This window comes from Suillus discolor (genome assembly GCF_016758755.1).
Source record: "Suillus discolor strain FC423 chromosome Unknown F5147scaffold_40, whole genome shotgun sequence".
Classification (NCBI taxonomy): domain Eukaryota; kingdom Fungi; phylum Basidiomycota; class Agaricomycetes; order Boletales; family Suillaceae; genus Suillus; species Suillus discolor.
In genome coordinates, this window is record NW_024541287.1 from 1 (window position 1) to 23,505 (window position 23,505).

General features: G+C 46.8%; 7 protein-coding genes across 7 annotated transcripts; 2 read left to right on the plus strand and 5 right to left on the minus strand.

Moving 5' to 3' along the window:
* Nucleotides 1–89: 89 nt before the first annotated feature.
* Nucleotides 90–1,265, plus strand: F5147DRAFT_654311 (uncharacterized protein; the record flags this gene model as incomplete). The annotated part of the gene is made up of 1 exon (XM_041433858.1): nt 90–1,265. One exon carries the CDS (start codon nt 90–92, stop codon nt 1,263–1,265), a length of 1,176 nt encoding a protein of 391 aa, XP_041290937.1.
* Nucleotides 1,266–6,038: 4,773 nt separating this feature from the next.
* F5147DRAFT_838210 (uncharacterized protein) lies at nt 6,039–7,298 on the minus strand (the record flags this gene model as incomplete). Its single annotated transcript, XM_041444133.1, has 3 exons — nt 6,039–7,045; nt 7,110–7,210; nt 7,259–7,298. 3 exons carry the CDS (start codon nt 7,296–7,298, stop codon nt 6,095–6,097), a joined length of 1,092 nt encoding a protein of 363 aa, XP_041290938.1. The 3' UTR covers nt 6,039–6,094.
* Nucleotides 7,299–8,451: 1,153 nt separating this feature from the next.
* Nucleotides 8,452–10,205, minus strand: F5147DRAFT_638220 (uncharacterized protein). The gene is made up of 4 exons (XM_041432969.1): nt 9,970–10,205; nt 9,230–9,918; nt 8,982–9,170; nt 8,452–8,924 (listed from the first exon to the last, which is right to left on the minus strand). The coding sequence occupies exons 1-4, from the start codon at nt 10,087–10,089 to the stop codon at nt 8,627–8,629; spliced, it is 1,296 nt and encodes a 431-aa protein (XP_041290939.1). The 5' UTR covers nt 10,090–10,205; the 3' UTR covers nt 8,452–8,626.
* A 2,558-nt stretch (nt 10,206–12,763) lies between these two features.
* On the plus strand, nt 12,764–14,775 carry F5147DRAFT_261551 (uncharacterized protein). The gene is made up of 13 exons (XM_041428908.1): nt 12,764–13,034; nt 13,084–13,116; nt 13,167–13,186; nt 13,239–13,253; nt 13,307–13,345; nt 13,415–13,443; nt 13,501–13,514; nt 13,564–13,599; nt 13,758–13,817; nt 13,876–14,010; nt 14,062–14,299; nt 14,354–14,405; nt 14,461–14,775. The coding sequence occupies exons 1-13, from the start codon at nt 12,866–12,868 to the stop codon at nt 14,662–14,664; spliced, it is 1,044 nt and encodes a 347-aa protein (XP_041290940.1). The 5' UTR covers nt 12,764–12,865; the 3' UTR covers nt 14,665–14,775.
* Nucleotides 14,776–15,032: 257 nt separating this feature from the next.
* F5147DRAFT_654315 (uncharacterized protein) lies at nt 15,033–17,045 on the minus strand (the record flags this gene model as incomplete). The annotated part of the gene is made up of 13 exons (XM_041433859.1): nt 15,033–15,128; nt 15,263–15,436; nt 15,491–15,509; nt 15,600–15,660; nt 15,889–16,023; nt 16,080–16,139; nt 16,194–16,195; nt 16,246–16,247; nt 16,301–16,332; nt 16,383–16,439; nt 16,708–16,727; nt 16,778–16,810; nt 16,861–17,045. 13 exons carry the CDS (start codon nt 17,043–17,045, stop codon nt 15,033–15,035), a joined length of 876 nt encoding a protein of 291 aa, XP_041290941.1.
* A 2,952-nt stretch (nt 17,046–19,997) lies between these two features.
* Nucleotides 19,998–21,631, minus strand: F5147DRAFT_775465 (uncharacterized protein; the record flags this gene model as incomplete). The annotated part of the gene is made up of 11 exons (XM_041441728.1): nt 19,998–20,207; nt 20,263–20,314; nt 20,369–20,606; nt 20,658–20,792; nt 21,083–21,114; nt 21,164–21,190; nt 21,242–21,270; nt 21,333–21,371; nt 21,428–21,442; nt 21,495–21,514; nt 21,565–21,631. 11 exons carry the CDS (start codon nt 21,629–21,631, stop codon nt 19,998–20,000), a joined length of 864 nt encoding a protein of 287 aa, XP_041290942.1.
* Nucleotides 21,632–22,999: 1,368 nt separating this feature from the next.
* Nucleotides 23,000–23,406, minus strand: F5147DRAFT_775466 (uncharacterized protein; the record flags this gene model as incomplete). Its single annotated transcript, XM_041441729.1, has 2 exons — nt 23,000–23,212; nt 23,266–23,406. The coding sequence occupies 2 exons, from the start codon at nt 23,404–23,406 to the stop codon at nt 23,000–23,002; spliced, it is 354 nt and encodes a 117-aa protein (XP_041290943.1).
* Nucleotides 23,407–23,505: the final 99 nt, after the last annotated feature.

The window sequence follows — 23,505 nt, forward strand, 5'->3', positions numbered from 1 at the left end:
ATCGGTTTATACTGTTGTGGTAGTAGTTTGGTTGTAGTTTTGATCAACCGTATCGTTCTACGAGTCAACCCAACCCTTCCGACCCTTCCATGACTGCCGCCCTCAAAGTCTTTGTGCGTGATGCGAAGGTCTTCACTTCTCTCACTGCGCACTTCCTGCCCAAAGTCATTCCCTATCAACCTATCTGGGACCCCCGTGACAATCACGATTATTCTCCTGATGACAGTGAAAGGCCACTCAGTCCTTGCTGGGCGTATGCATCGCGTCCATGGTTTCCTGTCGTGCCTTTGAACCCGAGCTTTGATGGGCCCATCTTCGAATGCCTGAACCACACCAGGTTTTCTCTCCGCACAGAGGTCGATGCACAGGGCAAGCACATACTTCATCGCGACATCAGAGAAAGATGGTACGAGCTAGAGAAGAAATTGATCTGGTGCCAGGAGCGTTTGGGTGCCGGGATGTTCGTTCCGTGGGGGACTACACTTCCACCCCCTCCACATACATTTGGGTATCTTCGTTCACACGAGAATGCCAAACTCGCTGTAAAGGTCGCGCAACGCATTTTTATGTACGTCGATTCCTATCCTCATTGCACTGCGACTGATATTTTTCTAGTAACTGCCGCTGCCTGCACATGGCACATTATGAGTCGCCGATATCGAGGTTCCAATCGCCCCTGGATGTCTGTCTTGACCGATGACCGCGAGTGCCCCATACCGGCTGAATGGGTTCTCGAGTTATCGTGTTCGTTTGTGGGAGATCTGTCGGCCAATGTTCAACGCACCGGAGTGTTCATCTCCTCCATCCACTGCCCTTGGGAAGGGCAACTGCCCATGTTCGAACATTTCTCGATCCCAATATGGGTCCTCTGCACCGAGGGCGTGTCTGTCGTTGACCCTATGTTGCGTAGCTATATTCCCTTCCGGGAGGCTGTCACCTCTGCGACCGAGGCCCTACAATGGGGCCAAACACCAGCTGGCGGAGAAATGCAACCGGAGCCTGTCTTCGCATGGGGCGATGTAGATTCCTCATGGGGTCACGCTGACAATGGGTGTCAGAGCGGCGGAGAAAATCAACTCATCTCACTTGATTCCCAAGAAGAGGTGTCTCCCGTCCTTCTGTTTCCGGAGCCCGAACGCAACAGTGGACAGTTGCGAGGAGAAGATTGGCAGGTGTTCTTAGCGCGGCGCCGCGAGGGAAATATGAAAAGAGAGGAGAAAGAGGCAAAAAGACAATACTTTGAACTCGAGCCTGAAAGTGCGTAAAGTGGAGGTCGGGAGATGGGTGGTCAGATGGATTGTAGTGTAGAGTGCTCTTGAGTATAATGAATGCACACCCTTAGGCTAATGTGACACTGAGAGAGGATATGTAAGCTTGTAGAAGGGTTCGTGAAGAGATTGAGTCATGTTTCAAGCACATGCCAACTTCTGGGGAGAGGGAGTATCCTCGCGTGCGCCTGAGGCCCTGAGCCTTTGAGTCATAGCAGAAGAACTGCTGCTGCTGCAAGTTTTCCCAGTTTATTCTTATAGATAATATGAATCTGCACGGTGGCACCACAACAATCCACAGAAACATTCCTCCATCGACGGCATACTGTAGAGATACGACACTAGGTTCGTCACAGGTCACAGCCCTTAACGAATCGAATCTATTTGGTGTGACTGTCACATGAATTTTTGGTGGGACGAAGCTAATTTGTGACATATGGGAAAAAAAACATAGGTTATGCGCTAATGGGACCAGAAATCATCATACATCGAATTTGCGATGCGTCTACGCTTTCCACGCCCGTAATCAACCTTCGGAACACTATTCGAGCCACTCTCCACATCTTTGGCAGTAATGTCACCCACATCATAGACTTCGGAGTGGTTTGAACACAGAAGTCCGCCATCTGCATCGATACGGCAGTCAGAACGGACGTGTTCACCCCCGGAAGCCATATGATCAAGGAGTGCATCCATTGGCACGTCACTGGCATCGAGGTCATGCTCGCTAGCATCGTCGAAGGGGGATTCGGCTCCGGTAGTATCAGTGGCCTCGTTCTCTGACTCGGAGTTTGTTGCCTGGTCAACGCTGACAGTCTTGTACTGAGCAGTAGCAATCCTCGTCCATCCAGCTGGATCATTCTTCTGAACATCACGTAAATATTGCAACGCCTCTCGACTTGCGAGGCTCGCGAATGAGAGATTGAAATTCTCCCCGGCCTTACACATGAAAAATGCCTTGAAAACATGATTTAGCTCCGTGCATCAAGATTCGACAGTGCGAGAAAATGAGAAACAAACCTGCTTTACAAGCTCAGGCTTGTTTATAGCGTGATATCCATTTATAACCCACCGCAATGACCGATCACGAAGGGTGCCAATTGTTGTGTCAAGTCTGATGAGTGACACAGACTTGTCTTGGGCGAGTCGAACAAGAGACTCGTTGACTATATCAGCATGCTGTGTCTGTTTGACTGCAAGTTTGAATGGTCGTTGAATACCGACGTCACATGGCTGACCAACACCAGTGCAGCCCCCAGGGACAAAACGGTATTTGATCCAAGGGTAGGTCATATCCATCCACGTGCGAAATTGAATTGATCTGTGCACACTCCACACGTCGAGGTGCAAAATACACTCCTGGTCAGCCGGTGCATTGAGTAACACTTTCTGCTCCTCCCAGTAAGGCACCAGAATGTCATTAACGTACTCGCACATGAGGGGAAATGTTGACCAGTAAGTGTGCGTACTTGAGTATGAGATTTTGAACTTGAGTTCCATCGCTTCCTTGTATTGCGGAGTAGACTTTGAAGGAATAGAGCTGTGAAGTTTTCCCCTCGTAGATCAGTTGCAAGGGGAGGGCATGACCTCCGGCAGATATTCCGTTGACGACGGTGAACGCTCGTTTTTCTTCCTGCCCGATCACGGAGACTTGCTTCGAGCCAATTGTTTCAAACGTCGAGGTGTTTGCTGGCTGATAGACAATATTCGTCTGGTCAATATTGACGACAAATGCAGCATCGAAGATTGCGCAGTCACGAATTGTGAGTGTTAAACGGAGGAACTGATCGAGGAGAAGCTGCTCAACATTTGGTGGCGTTTTTTGAGCTGCACGTGTTGCCCTGCGGAAGCTCCAATTGAGATGCTCAACAAGAAACTCCTTCACCCAACTCTCCGTGCAGCGGAAGCGAGAACCGTCCTTGGCGACATGCCCAAAAATATCAGGAACGGAGTGTTGCAGGCGTGCAAGGATGATACCACGGCAGCGGAGAGTGTCCAACGCAACACCAACTTGACGGAGAGACTGAAGGTCGTTGATGATCAATTTGACCACGTTGGGATAGGAGGATAGAATGTGTTTCCGTGTGTTTTGGTACATGGGCAGGCTGCGTCGCTGAACACGAGCAAGAGTTGCCGCACTCCAAACAGCTTTGTCACCAGAGCGGTCAATCCATGTTCCAACTACCTGCGGAGTCAATGTCCGGAATCGTGCTAAGTCCCTCTGCTGAAGATCGCGCACAATCTCTATGGGGGACATGCCAATCCCAACTCGAACAGCAGCTTCAGCAATAGTAGCCCATAACAAGGGGTGTTGCCAGTTGACACGAACTGCAATAGTGTCCTCATGCTTCCTTTTGCGTCCAGGTTGAACACTAGGTTTATGCGCCCTCGCATCTCTTCGAATCTCGCGATATGGGCGAGACACCTCGGCAAGATCTGTCATTGGGAGGGCAGGAGTGATGTCGGATGTGTGATTTGTAGTGGCCTTCTTCACAGCCTTTTCACGGGCACGTTGGATTTGTTTCCGTTCCCTATTTCCCTCACGTCGGCGTATATCTCTTTCTACTCCTTCAACACGAACCCTATGGGCATCCCGCTCACGACTCTCTAGCTCCCAAGAGAAAGGAGTCCATGCCGATTTGAGATGCTCCTCGCGCGTCGTAGTTGGAAAGTACTTGAACAAACCAACAGATTTGTCCTCTTCGCGAACCCTAAGATTCAAGGAAACACGTTCTGAGCTAGATGTTGTCGGCGGAGGGGAGGGGCTTGTTGCTGGTACCGGACTGGGATATGATGGAGGACAAGATGAAAATTCGATGCTGAAATCACTAGTGTCATCTGCGAAAGAGCTCTCCGAAGACTCAGAAAGTAACTCCTCAGACTGTTACGAGGAAATGAGTTTTTTGAGTGGTAAAAACACAGTAAAAACGAACCTCGAAGTGGCTCTTTGTCAACATCAAAAACTCCTCCATGCGAAGACAATATTTCGAGTCATTGGTAAACAGCGGGTGGTGGTTGAAGACAGCGTGCTTGATGGTATTGAGAGCCGCGATTGCACATGAAAAGGAGTCTGTCTGCTCCCCATGAGACAAGGATCCTTTGTCAAATGGTGCGAATCCGTGGTTTTTCAACCAGCGGCGGATAGCATCAACATATGAACTAGGCATGGACCATCCAAGTGAGTCACCGTACAAGATCATCTGTGTGCTAGCATCAACGCTAACGATGGCCCAATGGACATTGGCAATATTGACAGGGAAAATGACGCGCTGTATGGTGCCATCGTGAAGCGAGTCTCCGAGGTAATGCAGCCGAGTAAAGGCTTTGTCGAAATGATACTTTGACCACCGCGTGTCGCCAAGGAACAATATATTTGAAAAATCAAGCGTCTCGACAGCAGTATCATTGTGTTCATCCGCACGATCATTGATAGCGGCAATAAGAGCATCAAGTACACGACCATTGACCATCGTGTCAGCGAGCAGAGGGAGAAGCTCTGGTGTGCGAAGATTGGTCTGAGCACCAAACCCCTTCAAGTCAACATCCCATGGCAAACGCTCGAGCGAATCTAGAACCTCGTCTACAACTACTGACTCAGAAGCACCATGACCCGTGTCCTCTTCATCCTCAAGCCTCTGAAGAACCCAATCATGGGCCGATATCCAGGCGAGACGAGCCTCCAGGGCACATGACATGTCCCTCCAGTATGAAAGAACCCAGAACGGAAGGTGAAATGTTGGGGAAAGTGGATGGATGATTGAAGTGTGACCATTAAACCAAGCCTGACTGAACTGATCGAGGAGCTGAGTGACGCAATGGAGCGGGGGAATTGACCATGTCGTGAAATCGTTGGGAAGGCTGAGGAGAGGGGGGTTTGTTGAGAAAATGATGGTGTCTGGGCTAAGATCACAGTCCAGCGATGCGCAAAGACTGATGTCGAGTAGCTGCGCGACAGGCAGAGTCCGAGATGGGATGGTTGGTTGCATTGGAGTTGGGATCCTGAGTAATCGTGTGATCTCATGTTGAACAGAAGGCGGCAGTTTGCTCTGGTCAAAAACACGACCACATGAGAGCCACTCTGAAGCAACAAACATATCAGTTTGCGATGGCATGATGGGCGCTTGAAAACGGATCATACTAGTAGACTCACCTGGCAGGCTTTAAGACCACAGAGTCTCCAATTCCACTCGTTACCAGTCAGCGCTATGCGAGGCGAATCCATGACAGACTGAAGCAAGTTGCTTGAATCACGAAGCAGCATGTCAGATGGTTGCAAACGGCGTTGCGAGCGGCGAAGCACTACGATCCGCAGGCGAATCTATTTGGGTAAGGTCACAGGTCACCTGGACATTCGAACCTGTAAGACTAAGCGTGACATCGTCACGGGCTGCACGTGACGAACCTAGTGTCGTATCTCTACAGTACCCTGGTGAGTAGAATAGAATATGAATTTGATTCGGGTAGCGTCTAGGTTGTTTTTGGGAGAGTGAATAAAGATATGGCACAGGACTTTGGTTGGCAAGCTCGAGATAAGAGACTGTTCTGCAAGTTCATGATGGTCATTTGGGAAACCAACCTAGGTTCATCGATGCAGTCTGTGGCTGTGCTACGACGTATCATTCAAGCGCTGAACGCGCTGAACTTTCTTTCATCATTGCGCGTTATCCAATATCCCATTCATGGGTGATTGGACGATGCAAAGGTACTTCTGTGGAGAAACGGGGTGACGAAAGGCAACTCGGAAATGGGAGCTCGTAAGTAATAATTGATGTCGCGATGTTCCCGCATACTATGATTGATCCAGTCTGAGTACAACTAAAGTACATTTAAACGTCCTTATAGCTCACCCACCACTGAGGCGGTTGGCAGAACAATGTCGTCAGCATGTCCATTTGCGCTTGTGTAGGCCGTGCTTGGAAGCTGACGGGATCGTCTGAACAAACGGAGATGACCACCACCACCTCTTCTGCATCGTACTCGACTTCAAATTCATCGTCTGCGTATCCAATCGCCGAGGTTTCGTTTTCATAATTGTGGCTTGTATAGCCCTCATCTTCATCCTCCTTGATATTTTTATCATGGTCTCTGATAACGTCCTCGTATTCGTCAGTCTTGCTGTTGTCGTCCTTTTCGTCTTCGTAATGACTTGCATTGCCCTTATCTTCATCAGTCTTTGGATCGTCTTCTTTTTCGTCTTCAAAGTGAGTTGGATCGCCCTCGACTTCATCAGTCTTTGGGTCGTCCTCCTTTTCATCTTCGAAGTAAAATGTATCGGCTTCTTCGTCAGTCTTTGTATCGTCGTCCTTTTCGTCTTCATAGTGAATTGCATCGGCTTCTTCGTCAATCTTTAGGTTGTCTTTTTCGTCTTCATAGAGACTCGACTCTTGTTCATCAGTATTCGTTTCGTCTTCCTTTGTGTCTTCGTGGTCAATTGGACCGCCCTCATCTTCATCAGTCTTTGTATCGTCCTCCTTGTTGTCAGCTAACCCTTCTACCTCACCCTCTGAGTCTTCATCCGCAGAATCCTCAGGCTCTAAGACTAGGTCGACACAACACTTGTAATCCAACTGATGAAGGCGCAACTCCTTCATAAGCCAATTACGAGTCAACGACGCGCACGTGGGATCATGAAAATTGGCGGGATCGATGAACTTCTTGATCTCGTTCTCGAAGGCAAGAATGAAGTCTTGGGTGATGCAATAACCGTAATGTTGTTCGCGGTTTCCTCTAGGAGGGCACTCGATATCAATTTGAGACTCCTGGGTGGATGAGGAAATCTGCAGTATTAGGTGAGGTTTAGTATGTTATATAACGCTGAAGAATGATATTGTAGGTTCGAACCTGGAACTTGAGGCTTTGGACAAATTCTTCGAAATTGAACGACAATTGCTCGAATGACAACGACATTGTGCGTGAAATGATTGGGATGGTGATCGGGTACTCTAACTGAATTTCAGCCAACTCGTAATATATGATTCCCTTTCATCCACTGTGGCCTTTCGGACTCTTTCCCCTTTGTTCGGCGGTCATTGTTGCACAGGTGGCTCAGGTTGGTCAATGTTAGATTGAGTGTGAAATTTTTGAAATCACGATTGCTTCTTCAGAGGCCAGAACGGTGTGCAATGCTTTCAAGGAACCGTTGTTCTTTTCGGTGGCGTGGACACCAGCCGCCCAGGCTGGCGCGGTGCTTCACGACCTGCGAGAACGTTCTGAATGCATTTCCATGACTTGCAAAGGTGCAACCAAGAACATAAGTTGATCATGAGCATCGCATGAACACCTTCCGTAGAAATTCAGTGATTTGGCCGGTTGTTAGGTCAGTCTTGGATGTTCCTCCTACTAGGCTAAACCTTATCCAGCCTTGAGTCATACTTACTGGCAATCGACTCTCAACCTAAAATTCTAAATGGCACGCTATTTTCAAATCGGTCTCACAAAAGAGCAACTTTGATTCAGTGTTACACACAAGGCGAACTTAAGGCTACGAAGGACAAAGCAAGCAAGGTGGGATGTCGCGTATTATGCAAGTGAAACAAAACTTTCAAGTTTGTGCGAGATGTGAATTATGCACTGCAAATACGCTCTATTACACTAGGCCAGTGGTACCTTGTTTTCGTTATGGCTTGGCAGCCGAACGGTGGCCCCGCGGTAACACTGTGGCCCAGTGCCTGATCAAGGTGCTGGGTAATGTAGCTCGCCGGAATCACTCGGCATCGGACGTCCAGCTGCGCGGTAGGGTTGTTCGCTTGGGATATTCGTTTCCTTCTTCCCCTCCCGTTCGTCGTACCACGTTCGCACATACTCCACCTATACCATGTCTTCTTTAGCCCCATCTGGCACTCCCTCGTAATTTTTCTTTGTCACCTATTCTTTGTTAGCTATATAAATTCCATCCTGTGTCAATGATATCATACTCGTATTCCGTTTCAGCCTGTCAGAGAGTCATTAACACGATCAGTGAGCAGGTTTCCCGCCCTCCCAAGCGGCTCCACCTGCTTGTGTCCCACCTCGAGCCAGCGCTCGGTCCAGCCCAACCTACTAAGTATATCTACGATTCCTGAGCGAGACGAATCACGATGCTGGAACTACAAACTCGAATCAACTTGCACTGGTGACAGGCGCTCGAAGAATGAGTTCAGAGCAAGCGGGACCCTTCAACTATGCTCGGAGGACCCGCAATCAATTGTAGCATCAATCGGCAACAGTTTGACAAAATTGCAAGCGTATTGTACACAGACACAGCCAAGACTCGAGGGGAAAACTAATACACAGGGCCCGGGCCATCGAAATGACCGATGACCGATGACCGGAAAATAGTCGAGTTTGACTCGTAACATATTGAGCGATTTGGTAGAACATCAAACATGAACCTCCATCCCGCCCCATTCCAACACCCTGAACAAAGCTGTATCACTGGCTCTTGCAAGATCAACTCCAACTACATCCGCCCACCAAGCAACATCTTTCTCTGCTTGCATTCGCGCGTTAGGCCAATCCGCTAAGTGTTCCTTACGGATACCTCTGAACAGCATGAATACCCGAGTCACGATGTCAGGTTGCGGAGAAAGGCTTAAAGGAGCGGCACGTTCATATGCCGGTTGAGGGACAAATCGGAGGGCGATGTATTCATGCTTGAGGATAGACGGTAGCCAGTAGCTACCGTGGTAATAATGAGTTTTAGTGTGATGCTCCGAGATGCATATACGGACGCACGTGATAAAGGATGTTCTGGCTTCAGTGTGAAGTCCTAGAGCCTTGAGCGACTTATCGAGGTAAACGGTTACTTTGTCCACTGAGATGATAATGGAATCCATGTCGCCAAGAGTGCTGGATGTAGGACTGAATACATCCACTGATTGCAGTTCAGATGCTGGTGAATGCGGAAATGCATCTGAATTTGTCCTGCGAAGATTCATGTGAGTTAATTATGAGAGTGATTTCCATGTGATGAGGAAACTCACTTTGCCTCCCAGAATAAGTACGATACGTCTAAACCAGAGTTCCTTTCAGTCAAACTCCCGTCTTGGTGGGTGCGAACATTCCATTCGACATGCTGTCCGTGTTCTTGCTTCAGGGTAACAACGGGATAGATAGCGGAGAAGCTCCACTCAGGACTGAGGGATAGTTTGACCGAGACATCGATATTGGAGGGCGAATATAGATAGATCACTGGCTTTCCACCGACCTGTGCCACTATAAAATAGATAGAGTCTCCATTCAAGATATTGCATGACCTGATACTGCTGTCGTGATCCAATCTTGACCCACGCCACATTGTCCTGTAATTAGTAGATTCACCTCCCGACTTGCGAGCAGCAATATCAGCAAGTTCCTGCACCCGCGCGGACAACTCTATCGTGACAGGAAGAACATCCCCAGATGTCAAAACCAAATGGAGCCTGACTTTGTCGTTGTTGCTGCGTGATGAAATAACCCCAGCGTTACTACTGCCACTGGGCGGAAGTGCGATGGACAATGGTAATTCTGCGCGAGTCACTTCAACGGATGTAAGCGATTCGATTACGTTGTCCCATGTTTCAGCTGTGATATCCACAAGTTGACCTTCGCAGATGTCGAGTTGGTTGGTCTGGAATGTCATAGCGTTTCTTGGAATGGTTGGGAAATGTTTACATGCATTGTCAAGCATGACCTTATGATATCGATGAGCCATTTTTAAGATTTCAATGGTTGTTCCACCTACGTTATACGACTTGTGTCGGTTAACCATTACACGTTTTTGACCATGTTTGAGAACAAGGAGTTTGGGAATTGGCTTCGCTACGTCGGCTCCACTGGCCTTTTTTTTGGAAACCTTAGGCATGGCAGTGTAGAGACAGAAATTCAGAGGTACGAAGTTTTGAGCTTTCAAGCGGAGTGAGACGATGTTGTCTTGTCGAAAATGTTTGTAAAACTGAGTAGTACTGGGTTAACTTGATGGATGAACTCAGTGGCACCGCCACTCTCGGATGATCGACATGCAATTACCATACTTGTAACGCTGGTGGATAATTCTTTATATACGATGTTGCTCCATCTAAGTAAATGACAAGATTGAACATAAGTTAGGCGAGGTCTGCCATTTCGGCTGTATACTTGACCCATATGCATGAGATTGAATGAAAGATACTCCGAACATAAGTGACGTCGGAGTTTCCCCTAGTAAGTACTATGCAGTCGGGAAATGGAAAGGAATACAGTCGTTTCTATATAGTGGCCCGGATCCAGCGACCAGCTCGACTTCAACAAATTCCATGAGCACACAAATAAAGTGACCAAGATATCCGATGTATCATTCACCTACAGCATCAAAGGACATGATCCAGGAGATCATCATCATTAGTCATGTCAGCCTTCGTAGCAAGCATAGAAGATCACGTATAAAAGGAGGTAGCACCACTGAGTCATTTCACATTTCGACCGTTATTGGTCCTTGAAGCCATGGTACAGGTGTGCTCATTGAGACTTCAGGGGGTCGAGAAGGATTGGACCCGACAGATTCAAAACGTGTCCAGAGTAGGTACCGAGCCTGAAGATCGACGTGCATAAGAGTATGGGCACAGTGCAACCGCATATAGTGCAGTGACCCTCACTAAGAGACCAAGAAATGACCTTGATGGACGGGTTGAGGCTGAACCAATAGATACCGTGAGTCCAAGATTGTCAACGGGGCGGTCTCTAAACTTACAATTCCAAAAAATTGACCTCCATTCATTTGGGTCTTCTCTTAGCGCCGATGTTCGACATTGGACAATTCCCTACTGGGGTATGGTCTACACGAGCCTGCGGATGAGCGATTGCGCCGTTTTAGAACCTTCATCCAATCTCGTCCGTGAGTTGGATCTTATGTGCTGTGACGAGGATCCAGACTATCTGCTCTGCAGACGAGAGGAGTTGCGCCAACTGGCGGGTGACACAGGCCGGGTGTTCGTGGAGTCGTCATCCTGCAGGCTGCGCGGCCGAGCTTCTGATGCACTGCGCACTGGTTTCCCCCTGAAAGTGGGTACTGGCCGGAAGGTTTGCGCATAGCAGCACCCCTGGACGGTCGTAATTCCTCCGGCTCATGTTCATATTCAATTCGGAGTGGGGTAGTATAGGTTCGAAGTGAAGTTATCCGGGCATGCACAAAGTCCACCATCAGTGGTGGTGCTTTGGCGGTAAGAACATTCCATCCGGTCCATATAGGTGTGGTAGTCCTGGAATCTCGTCAGCGCAAGTTTAAACGAATAAACTAGATAAAAAAAGCAGAAGTAAAAAAATGACACCAATGATGATCCTAATGCGAGCGTGTTTAGATAGGGTGTGATATTCGAATATGGGTTTGACATGGCAGAGGTAGAAGAGAAAGTACGTCACGCAGATGTTGACTTGATAGGATAATGATGAAAAAGTTGGTTTCGCAGAGGTGAAGATGGAGGAGACTGTAGTAGACGGTATCGATGGAGATGAGGTTGAAGGTGCTGTCGAGTTGAGACCACCGTAAGTCCAAGCACAACCAATTGCAAGGGAATTTGGAAGGCAAGGACGTCAGTATATACCGCCCGGTCGATCGTTAAGTCGTTTTTCTCAAGCGCATTAGCTTGATGAGGGTATCAACTGAGTAGTGTACCGTACAAACAATCAAAAAATTGGAGAGAAGCACATACAGTTGGATCGTAATGTGAAGTAGTCTCGCTCATTGAAGTTGGTCGACTTTCCAGGGCGTCATGGATAAGAATTAAGCGCGAGTTTCAAGGAAGCTGAAATACCTGAGAACACTGCAGCTGGGAGGTTCATTAATCTTTCAGCTTCCTTGATTTGCGCCTCGGCCATAAGTATGGGTAGCAGGATGATTGCCGGTATCAACACGGTGACTACGACAAGCCGAAATGTATTTGTGTGAGTTTGGCAACGCCCAAGTTGCCGATTTTCACCCGACTCCTTCAAAGGTCTTACTACTTACTACTTAGTCCAAGTTCGAGGACAGTTAGGAAATGGTCAGTCTGTATGAAGTCTGCGCAGACTCTACGCCAAAGTCTGGGGACATCGGAAAGTTCCGCGCGGTCAAAGGCTTGTCTTCATCATCGCAACTGCCCTGTTGTCTACTACATCAGCCACCATCACACATTCCATCATCCATGTCAACTGTCATGCAAATCTCGTTATCCTTGTCAGCTTGCCGACAGAATTCTAGTGACCTGGAGGGAGAACATGGCAGCCGTAGACTGAGAGCTGCAGACAGCGACATGGTGTTCACAGGCGGTAGGAAATGGAGGAAGTGGACAGACAGGCAAGTGTGATATATAGATATCTGGTGCTATGCCATGAGTGATCGGAGGCTGTGACTCTGCCAGTAAGGCCAAAGGAAGTGTACATTTGATGCACATGCTTGTTTCAAAATGATCACATCAGTGTTAGATCGTTGACTACATGACGTCATAAAGAACTACTCAACGTCGCGTGCGCAATACTGGTTTGCATGCTTTGGTCATCGATCGTTTCCTTTTTTTGCTTGATTTCGCACCGCCATACTTACTTCAGCTGAGCGCTGATCATCCATCATGATCAAGGGTCTTGAGACAGCCGCGGGATCAGATATCCAACTCTTGTAGATTTGGGCTATGGAAACGCGGAACGCGGTATATTTATTATCTAGCACGAATGTTACCCGTTATACACCACCAACATCACCCCTCGCTCTCACCTATCCCTCAAATATGACCGTAGTCTCGAATGATCCCAGTTGGTGGCCGACTATCAGTTCAAACATTTTTTTCAGCTATTGGCTAGGTTCGTCACGTCACGATGTCTCGATTTAACATTGATTACGGTTTCGCAGTTGCCGGTAGCGTCGTGGTGGTATATGATTGGGGTGAGTAGGATGATGTTCGAAAATTACTGATATTCTCATCATATTTCCAGTGCTAACACTCGGACAAGAGGTGCGTCGATATTATTGCTGCAGTAGCCAACTCGCTCAGAATGGTGTCATAGATTGAACTGATTTGGGTGAGTGACAAGATCAGAAGAAAAACGAGAGAAATACAATGAATTCACGACAGAGGCACCGCTGGTCTCTCATGACTGTGCTGTATTCAGTCGTTCGTACCTCACGTTGTGCTATCACGATAGCGCGGTTGGCAGGTTGTGCTGACTCCCAAATGTTCTAGATACGCTATATTGGAATACCATATTCTGTGTATGTGTCGAGGCCAACAAATCGGCACCATGCTAATAGCTCATCTCTGACGCTTAGTACCTATGTTCTACGTATGTCTCATATACACTGTGTTCGATTTTTCTGACTGGCAGTACACAGCAAGTGTACCATCGGTCTCGCTGACAGACACAGTGAGTATTCCACAACTATCTCATCCCTATCCAATAAATACACTTATTTGTAGGGGTGAGTGAGATTTTGACCATTGAACTCGGCTCAACATAATGACTCAATAGGTGTGAGTCAGAATGTTTGATACCAGTACGAGGGTGCTCACCAATTGGGTGTTTCAGGTAATATTACGAACTACGCAGTAAATGTGACAAATGTGGTCGTATCTGCGACGTTAGGCGGTGAGTTACCCAGTTGCAACACTTCAGCGATATTGACTGGACTGAAATGCGATGCAAGTCATCATGATTGCTCGATTGCATGCCATGTATCAGAGATCTAGAATGATGCTTGTTTTTCTTGTGATTATCTTCCTGGTTGTCACCATCGCCTGCGGAGTAATTGCGGCAATAGGACTCGAGGATACTGTAACGGGTAAGCTTTAATTGTGAAACTGAAGAACACGGCTAATTGGACAAACACTAGAGGAGTGGATAATCTCTGGTACATATACGTGCAATGCAGAATATGAGGGGGATCTCCTGCTTCTGCCCTCGATGGTTTGGATGCTCACCACGGTTTGGGAGGTCCTCGCACTGTGCCTTGCAGTCTGGATTGCTGTGAAACAGTTCCGTGACTTGCGACAACTTGGCTTATCGACAGGATCTCCCATGGCGGACTGTTTCAGAGTGCTGATGCAATCTCATGTGCTTTATTTTGCAAGGTGAGCTTGTCTTGTGAATGCGGTTATCTTTTTCTCAAGTTCCGCACGTGCTAGCTTTGTTAGTGTCTCTTGCCTCCAGCTTGGTTACTTCTCTCCAGAGCTCTCGGTGCGCCGACCTTTCGCTGATATTTACTTGTACCTCCTGCTCATCATTCCTGTAGAATTCAAGTGCTATTGGAACCCAGATACTCGCTGGCGCTCTTGAAATCTTATTTGTCGTGCAGATGTTTGTGCTGGGACCACGCCTCATTCTTAGCGTTCGGGAATATAATGCTAAGCTCGTGGCCGACTCCGATGCAGAAATTAGCATGACTTCGATTGTCTTCCAGGAGCATGTACATGAACCAACTAACAGTATTGTGTAGGGAAATGCTTGTCAAGTGGAAAGGTCTAGGGAAATCTACTGGAAAATAGCAGTGTACGATACATCTTGGCTCGCGCTGTGTAGTTGATATCTGTTAAATATATGAGACGTCATCCATACTAGGCCGAAAGACAAATCGCACATGCAAGAAGCTCGTAACAGGCAAAAGGCTGGCCATTATATTTCAGTGATGTTTTTCAGTCCGCACAGATCGAATATCTAACACATCAAAGCTATGATATGCTGACCTGTGACACCAAATCACAGCGATAAATCAAGGTTTTATAATTGCCCTCGACAGTGGTAGAGGAGAAACGGAAACGAGCGTCGAAAATGACCTGTCGTGGGCATCAAGGACTGGGTTGGCTGCTAGACGTTCTGAATAATTACGGCTTGCCACTTGGTGCAAGTGTGGGCGGCCAGTTCACTGAGTTCCAGTAGTAATACAACAAGAAACAGGTTTGTCTACATAAGCCTCAACATAAATATACTTCGAAACACCATATATTAAATAAATACTGAAGAATCCTCGATGTCTCCTCCCTGCAGACCACTCGGCAAGTGTGTCCCTACACAGTACTGCTAGTTGATACACGTACATGCTCCTGGAAGACAATCGAATTCATGCTAGTTTCTGCATCGGAGCATGCCACGAACTTGGCATGATATTCTCGGACACTAAGGATGAGGCGTGGTCCCATCACAAACATCTGTACAAACAATAAAATTTGAAGAGCACCATTGAGCATCTGAGATCCAATAAAATTTGGATTCTACAGAACGATGAGCAGTGGTTACACGGAGATGTAAGCAACAGTTCGGCGCACCAAGAATTCTGGAGAGACTCTAGCAAACTGGAGGCAAGAGAGGCCAACAAAGCTAACATGTGCAGAACTTGAGTGGAAAAATATGACCACGTTCACATTACAAGCTCACCTTGCAAAATAAAGAACGTGTGATTGTATGAGCACTCTGAAACAGTCCCCGATGGTCGATCCTGTCGATGGGCCGAGTCGTCGCAGGTCACGGAAGTGTTTTACAGAGACCCAGATTGAAAGACACAGTGCGAGGACCTCCCAAACCGTGTTGAGCATCCAAAGCATTGAAAAGAGAAGCCGAGCATCTATCCCAAAGCCAAAACTGCACGTATGTGTGCCAAAGAGTATAAACTCCCCTAGTGTTTGTCTAATGACCCGTATACTTCAAGTCAACAAGTGAAGCTTACCCGCTACAATGTACTTGACGTCTATCGACGAGATTACTCCGCTGGCAATATTAACAGCCAGAAAGACAATAACAAGGAAGATGAGCATCATTCTAGATCCCTGATACATGGCATGTAAGCGAGCAATCATGATGACTTCCATTATGTTTCAGTCAAGTCAATGCCAAAGGTACTGCGACTGGGTAACTCACCACCTAACATGACAGTTATGACCACATTTGCCCCAGTCAGCGCGTACATCGTAATATTGCCTGAAAACTCAAATAGTGATCATGCTTGTATTAGTAGCAAATGCTTCGACTTACACCTATTGCATCATTATGTTGAGCCACATTCAGCGTTCAGAATCTCACTCACCCCTACAAATTAGTGTATTCAGTATATGGGAATGAGATGGCTGCGGAATACTCACTGCATCTGTTAGAGTGACCATTGGCATATTTTCTGTGCCACGATCAGAAGAATTAAACACAGCGCATATGACACACACATACGCAGAATATAGGTACTAATTATCAAAAATGGGTTATTAGCAGTGCCAATTCGCTGGCCTGGACACATACACAGAATATGGTAGTCCAATGTAGCGTATCTGGAACATTGGGGAGTCAGCACAACTGCCAATCACGTTATAGCATAATATGAGGTACGAACAAGCAAATACAGCACAGACATCAGAGACCAACGTTGTCTCTGTCGCGAAGTCATTGCAGGCTCTTATTTTCTTCTGATACGAGACTCTTGTCACTAACCCAGATGAGTTCAATCTACGACACCAATCTTATCGAGTTGGCTGCTGCGGCGATAACATCGACCTACCTCTTGTCCAAGTGTTAGTGCTGGAAATATTGTGAGAATATCAGCAGTTTCCGAGCACCGTTTTGCTCACCCCAGTCGTATATTACTGCAACGCCAGCGGCAACTGCGAAACCGTAAGTCAATGTTAGATCTAGACATTTTGATACAACGAACCGTTCCAATAGCTGAAAAAAATAAGTAGATTCATTAGTGGCCACTGAGTGGGATCGTTTGAGACCTGAGTTATATTCGACGGATGGGTGTGAGAGTAAAGAATTTTTGTGGTGTATAACGATAGCATTCGTGCTAGATATATCACCGTCTGGCGCTTGTGTCGCCAAGATTTGCAGGATAGTCATGGATATTTGATCACACCTCAAGGACCCGGATAATCTGTGTGGAAGGTTGCGAAATCAAGCAAAGAGTGCAAGCTCTCGATAATCAAAGTAGAATTTGATTTGCATTTCCAACACCATTAATATTGTTGAGGTGTCCCGTACCAAATTATGTAGCCATCGATCTAACACAGGTCCAAGTGCGATGTGATCGCAACAAGGATCTGCGCTCGAGGCCTGCTATCAGCTCCTCCGATTGCTGTTTGTAATAGGGTGGTATTCTATGGCATGGCGCAAGGTCAGATGAGAAAAACAGCAGCGCATTGTATTTGGTGCATCTAATCGTGCCCTTGATGCGATGGTAGTGTATTGCACTGGCAAATACATCTTCACTCGCGCTGTGCGGTTGATATCTGTTAAACATATAAGACGTCATCCATACTGTTGGCTCAATGTGGAAACCGAGGACACGAAATCTGTGCAGCTGAAGATCAAGTGTGGTTTCTGCTTCTCTCATACTATTCCTCCTAGTGCCTGACTTGCGCCTTCGAATCTTTCCAGCCAGTCTAGTAATTTGGTCAGTAGAACTGAACCACGTTTGGGTCACGAGCAAGACGCTGGTTTGCAGTCATAGTTCAGGGTTGCCCGCTAGTTAATTTTCATGCGGGTGGCAGCGCGGATAACTTGCATAGCCTCCAGCTCTACGGGCCTATTTGCAGATCATGATTGAAGTACTTGGTGTCAAAAAGATCAGGTGGAACGTTCATTATCGTACAGACATACCATTGCTTCAGAATCTTAGTCGCAGTGTAAGTAACTAGCAGAACTGGTAGGGCCTGTGGTTGCAGGCGCATTGAGGCTTGATTGCTGAAATCGCCCGTTGGTCACCGGTTGTGTTCAATAAAGGCACCAAACACGCTGCTGGGTATGATGATGATCCAGAGAAAGAATAGACCGTGTTGAAGCAGGGGGCTCAAGACATACATGATATTGGACATGATCAATGAATAATAGTAGTGTTTTCTGGCGCGCACCAAACATAGTACAGAAGATACGGGGCCTCCATCGGCAACGTACTAACGACGTTGAAAATTGGTCTGACTCTGAAAGCCATTTACTGCCTTCGGTGTTTGCCGAGAGTCGACGAATGAACCACTCTGCTCAAACTCTGCTTAGCAGATCTGACTGTCGCAGTGCTCTGCAAGTAATCGGCTAACAGAAGGACCAGAACTGACGTGCGCGTCAAGTTCGACGGACAGGCATTATGCCATCTGAGGCTGAGTACTAGTTGGACCTTCTTTGTACGCCATGAAATACTTCGCCAGCCTCACGAGCAGCTCTATTCCTTGATTCCTACAGTGACACGTCTTCTCTTCAGATTTCCGAACTGATAATCCCAGCCCATATGCACCCACGCTGATCTGCGCATTCCAATATAGGACTGCGCCCCCAAAGAATTGACACTGGCATATGCATTAGAGACGCTTATTCAGGGCGTCTGGTTTTGGCCAGTTGTAAGTTGTTTGCCCCATTCCACCTGTCGACGGCATATGCTAAACTCACCATCAATACAGCAGTGCTCATGTGTCCGCCGTCCTCGAGCATCAATAGAATCGCTTGATTATTGATCTGCGTCTAGACCTAGACTTTACCCCAACCCCACCCGAGGATGATGCACCAGTCTATCGAACAAACTACGTATTTCAATGCTCAAGGTAAGCATTTCTATGGGTTTCGTTTAGGATATGCTCTCACTACCTGCAACACGCTTGTTTTCCTCTCGTAATCCATCTACATGGCATGGACAGCCCAGATGGATGATGATGTCCATGAAGAACCATTGCTTTATCAGCTATATGGGCTTCCGCAAATCTTCGTTCTCGTTTTCAAAAATAGAATTTTCCCTTGTATTCCATTTGCCCGAGTCCACCAACTGGTCTAGATGGATGAGCGAGACCGTTGCCAGACCAGCTGTCTGAACCGACATGCTACTCACGGTGACAGTTATTGATGACGATGGTGTCAACAGATGGGTCCGTGTCATAATCTGGTTCGATGCTTCACGCTGACAGACGTGCAACTTTCTCTATGATAGGTGTCAACAGATCTCAAGGGTGGTGGGCGCCTTGCTGATACTTCCCAGGCGCGCTTGATGCTTTTCGACTTGGATCGCTTCTATACTCTCCACTCAGCACTTGTCATCTCTTTGCCACGCGCATTCATTCGGGACAAAAGCATATACTCCCCCGTCAGTCCCTTCTTAAATCATCATGCTAAATATGGTTGCATCGTGTTTGAATAGACTTCAAACTCGCGATAGTGCCTACTTCGCCTCTTCACGCACAATTCGTTCTGCAGCCCAGATGGATGATATAGGGTTAGACATGCGTCTGGTCCATTCCGCTCCGCTCTTGTGCACAACCCTTAGTCATTCGACAGAAACGGCTCGACTCACAGGCGCTATCGAAGGTATACAACGTGGAGAAGGACCATCAGAAACAAGTCCATTCAAAAACTACATTGGTCACCCTAATGGCTTCCCAGGCACACCTTCAGCCAATTATGCAGGTTCAAAGCTAAAGTCTGTCATATCGCTCATAATTTATTCAATTTGTACTATAAGCTGTCCGATCTCGGCAACGCTACTTCTACTATAGCTAGCGTTATTGGTATGCATGTTTCACGGTCCAATTTTTCAGGGTACGGTGATGTTTGTCTGTATAAGTTGATGACCGAAGAAGTCCGTTCCACGTGCTCATATTCGCGATCCTACATTCATTGAGTAGAAAAGGCTCGACTCATAGCTAGGTAGACCTTGTGGAGAAGGGCCATCGGCGAGGAGACTATTGGCAGATACAACAAGAAATAGCTGTGCCTAGACCTTTCAAATATACTTCGAAATACCATATGTGAAATAGATACCACCACGGATTCTCGATCAAATTTCTCCCTGCAGACCATTCAGCAAGCATGTCCCTATACAGTACTGCTAGTGGATACATGTACACGCTCCTTGAAAACAATAACAATCGAATTCATGCTAGTTTCTGCGTCGGAGTCTTCCATGAGTTTGGCGTGGTATTCTCGAACGCTAAGAATGAGGCGTGGTCCCAGCACAAACATCTGCACGACCGATAAAATCGGAACAGCACCATTAAGTATCTGAGTTGCAATAGAATTTTTATTCTACCGAAATGATGAGCATTGGTTACACGCAAATGTCAACAATGGGTCAGCGCACCATGAGCTCTTGAGCGGGAATTGTAAGTTCAAGGCAAGAGATACAAACAGAGCTAGCACGGGCGGAACTTGAGAAAAAGAAAACTAAATTGACATTACAAGCTCACCTCGCAAAATAAAGCACATGAGATTGCATCAGCACTCTGAAACAGTCCCCGATAATCGATCCTGTCGATGGGCCGAGTCGTCGCAGCTCACGGAAGTGTTTCACAACAATCCAGACTGAAAGGGACAGTGCGAGAACCTCCCAAACAGTGTTGAGTGTCCAAAACACTGAAACAAGAGGCTGGACGTCCCCTTCATATCCATAATGGCACATATACATGCCAGAGATTATCAACTCCTCTGGTGTTTATCCAATCAGCCGTGTTCTTTAGGTCAACAAGTGAAGCTTACCCCCTACAGTATCTTTCAGTATTATTGCTATGATTACTCCGCAGGCAATGTTTACAGTCAGGAAAATGATAATAAGGAAGATAAGCATCGCCCTAGATCCCTGATACATTGCATGCAACCGAGCAATCATGATGACTTGCATCATGTTTCAGTCGAGTCGATATCACTGAGGTATTGCAGCTAGATAACTCACCACCTAACATGGCACCTACGACCATGCTTGTGCCATTTAATGCGTAGTACATAATATTGCCTGGACCACCTAATTAGTTAACACCCTCTATGATAGTAGGATCAAACGCTCCAACTTACACCTATTAAGTGTTTATGTTTAGATAAGCTCGATCATGATGGTCAGAATCTTACTCACACCTACAAATGAGTGTATTCATCAGATGCGAATAAGATGGTTGCGGAATACTTACTGCATCTGTCAGCGAGACCCATATCATATTTGCTGTGTGCCGTCAGTCAGAACAATCGAACACAGCACATATGAGACATACGCAGAACTCTGGCACTGATTGTCAGAGCTGAGCTATTAGCACGGTGCCAATTTGGATTTTGTTGGCCTCGACACATACACAGAATACGGTATTCCAACATAGCGTATCTAAAACATTTTGGAGTCAGCACAACCGCTAACCACGCTATAGTACAACATGAGGTACGAACAGCCAAATACAACACAGTCATGAGAGACCAGCGTTGTCTCTGTCGCCAAATCAATGTATTCGTATTTCTTTTGATACAGAACTCTTGTCACTCACCCAGATGAGCTCAACCTATGGCATAATTCTTAGCGAGTTGGCTGCTCCGGCGATAACGTCGACGTACCTCTTGTCCGAGTGTCAAGACTGGAAACATGATGAGAATATCAATGATTTTCGAACACCGTCCTGCTTACCCCAATCGTATACCACCACGATGCCGGAGACAACTGCGAAACCGCAAGTCAACTTAGATCTAGACATGTTGATGTGATGAACCTATCCAATAGCTTAAAAGAACATTCGAATTGATTGTCGGCCACCAAATGGGATCATTTGAGACGTAGGTCATGTTCGAGGGATGGGTAAGCGAGTGGGGAATGTCAGTGGTGTATAACGACAGCGTTCGTGCTAGATATACCACCGTTCGGCCCTTGTATCAGCATAACGGATATGGATATTTGATCCTGCCTCAAGGAGTGAAACGGTGCAAAGTCAAACAAAAAGCTGGCAATCAAAATAGATTTTGATTTCCAAATTGGTATTGACCATGTAGTCATCGATCAAATCAGGTCAATGTGTGATGTGCATGAAACAAGTATGTACACACTCTTCGGCATCACTGACTGAGCTCGAGGCGCAACAGCTCTCCAATTACTCTTATGGAGCAAGTATCATTCTGCAGAATTCAGACAATACAAAGCGCACCATGTTCAATGCATCGTGCACTTGATGTCACGCCAGGAAGCTAATTTCTGATTGTGCAGGCTCATCTCGATGGCATCATGTTTCGGTCAACATGTAAGAGTGAAACCCATCGTTCTCGTATAGGTCCATCCTGCATTAATAGGCACAGATCCTAGTGTCATCGAGTGTTAAATACATGACATTGATATGGTGTACCTGTGGCAACACCAAATTACTAAGGCTTTAGAATTGCTATCGACGGAGAATGGAAACGAGGGTCAAAAATAACTTGTCAGGAAGCGAAGAACAGCTTTTTGTAATCAAAGTCCGCAGCGCTACCTACATCAGTAAACCACAATTTTCTCACAGACTTTGGCCTAAGCGGCCAAGCATTGACAGACTTACACAGCTGCGACAGCTCACACAGCACACACAGTCCTCTCGCAGACAACGGCACCAGATGGCCACAGATACTCACATAATCACCAGTGCATACAGCAATTTGTAGTGTAAATTCGCGTTCTTGGTAGGCAACAAGTTAACATTAGTATACAAATGATATCGTGTAAGGCTGTCAGCAGCTCTTTCTTAGTTCAGAACTGATGTAATGGACGGGCACATGGTTTGAGAACAAGGTGAACATGGACACGAAATGCATGGGATGTGCTCTGGATATGCTTGAAGCGAAAGTCACCTGTTCCAATGCGAGACAAAAACAAGTATATTACTCATACATAGTAGTAACGCAGACTACACATTCAGATGGGTATAAAAAAATCCAAGTCACGATACAACATGCCCGTTAGCGTTAGTCGAGTTGGATAGTGACGCGGTGCATGCGATATATATTTGGCTCTAGTAGTAGAAAGACATCATTTTTAGTCAAGGAAATTCGTGTGGAACATACCATCAGGGTGGCAGGTTGGTACTATGAGATTGTTATTCTTACAGGTGATCCACATGCGAACCAAGCTCGTCATCAGTAGCATCCAGTTTCTTCCCCAAGGTGGTGGCTCTGATTCTGAACAAACTAGCCGTGACCTCATGTTCTCGCACCATGCAATCTGCGAGAAGCTTCTCTGCTCTAAAAACTTCACGCTTCACCCTCGCCAGATCTACCATGAGATATGCTTTGAGGTCTTCAGGATTATCGACAGTCTGCAACACCTCTGCATCAGCATAACGTGGCGAAAAGAAAATCTCCGACATACCGATGTATTCAAAGCTTCAATAACATTGTGCAGCTCAGCGCGAGAATCCTGACCTATATGTTTTGACTCTGTCCGGGAGCGATTGGGGGGTAGAGAACAGGAGGCATGCCAGTGTGCATTGAAATCTTGAAGTCCGGGCATGGTAGTACTAGAGTATATGTATATCAAAGTTAGTCATCAACTTACTTACTACAATTCAGAGTTCAATCGGTGAATGCTGGCAGTGATTGCTTCTGCAAC

What these genes read in the sequence shown, in the direction of transcription:
- F5147DRAFT_638220 (XM_041432969.1), bottom strand. Translation starts at nt 10,089, where the DNA reads ATGCCTAAGGTTTCCAAAAAAAAGGCCAGTGGAGCCGACGTAGCGAAG. An exon ending in ACCGACACAAGTCGTATAAC is followed by an intron (nt 9,919 to 9,969) that starts GTAGGTGGAACA and finishes CGATATCATAAG; the next exon opens with GTCATGCTTGACAATGCATG. An exon ending in GCCAGAACATCCTTTATCAC is followed by an intron (nt 8,925 to 8,981) that starts GTGCGTCCGTAT and finishes TTACCACGGTAG; the next exon opens with CTACTGGCTACCGTCTATCC.
- F5147DRAFT_261551 (XM_041428908.1), top strand. Translation starts at nt 12,866, where the DNA reads ATGGAAACGCGGAACGCGGTATATTTATTATCTAGCACGAATGTTACC. An exon ending in CGTATCTGCGACGTTAGGCG is followed by an intron (nt 13,818 to 13,875) that starts GTGAGTTACCCA and finishes ATGCGATGCAAG; the next exon opens with TCATCATGATTGCTCGATTG. An exon ending in CATGTGCTTTATTTTGCAAG is followed by an intron (nt 14,300 to 14,353) that starts GTGAGCTTGTCT and finishes CGCACGTGCTAG; the next exon opens with CTTTGTTAGTGTCTCTTGCC.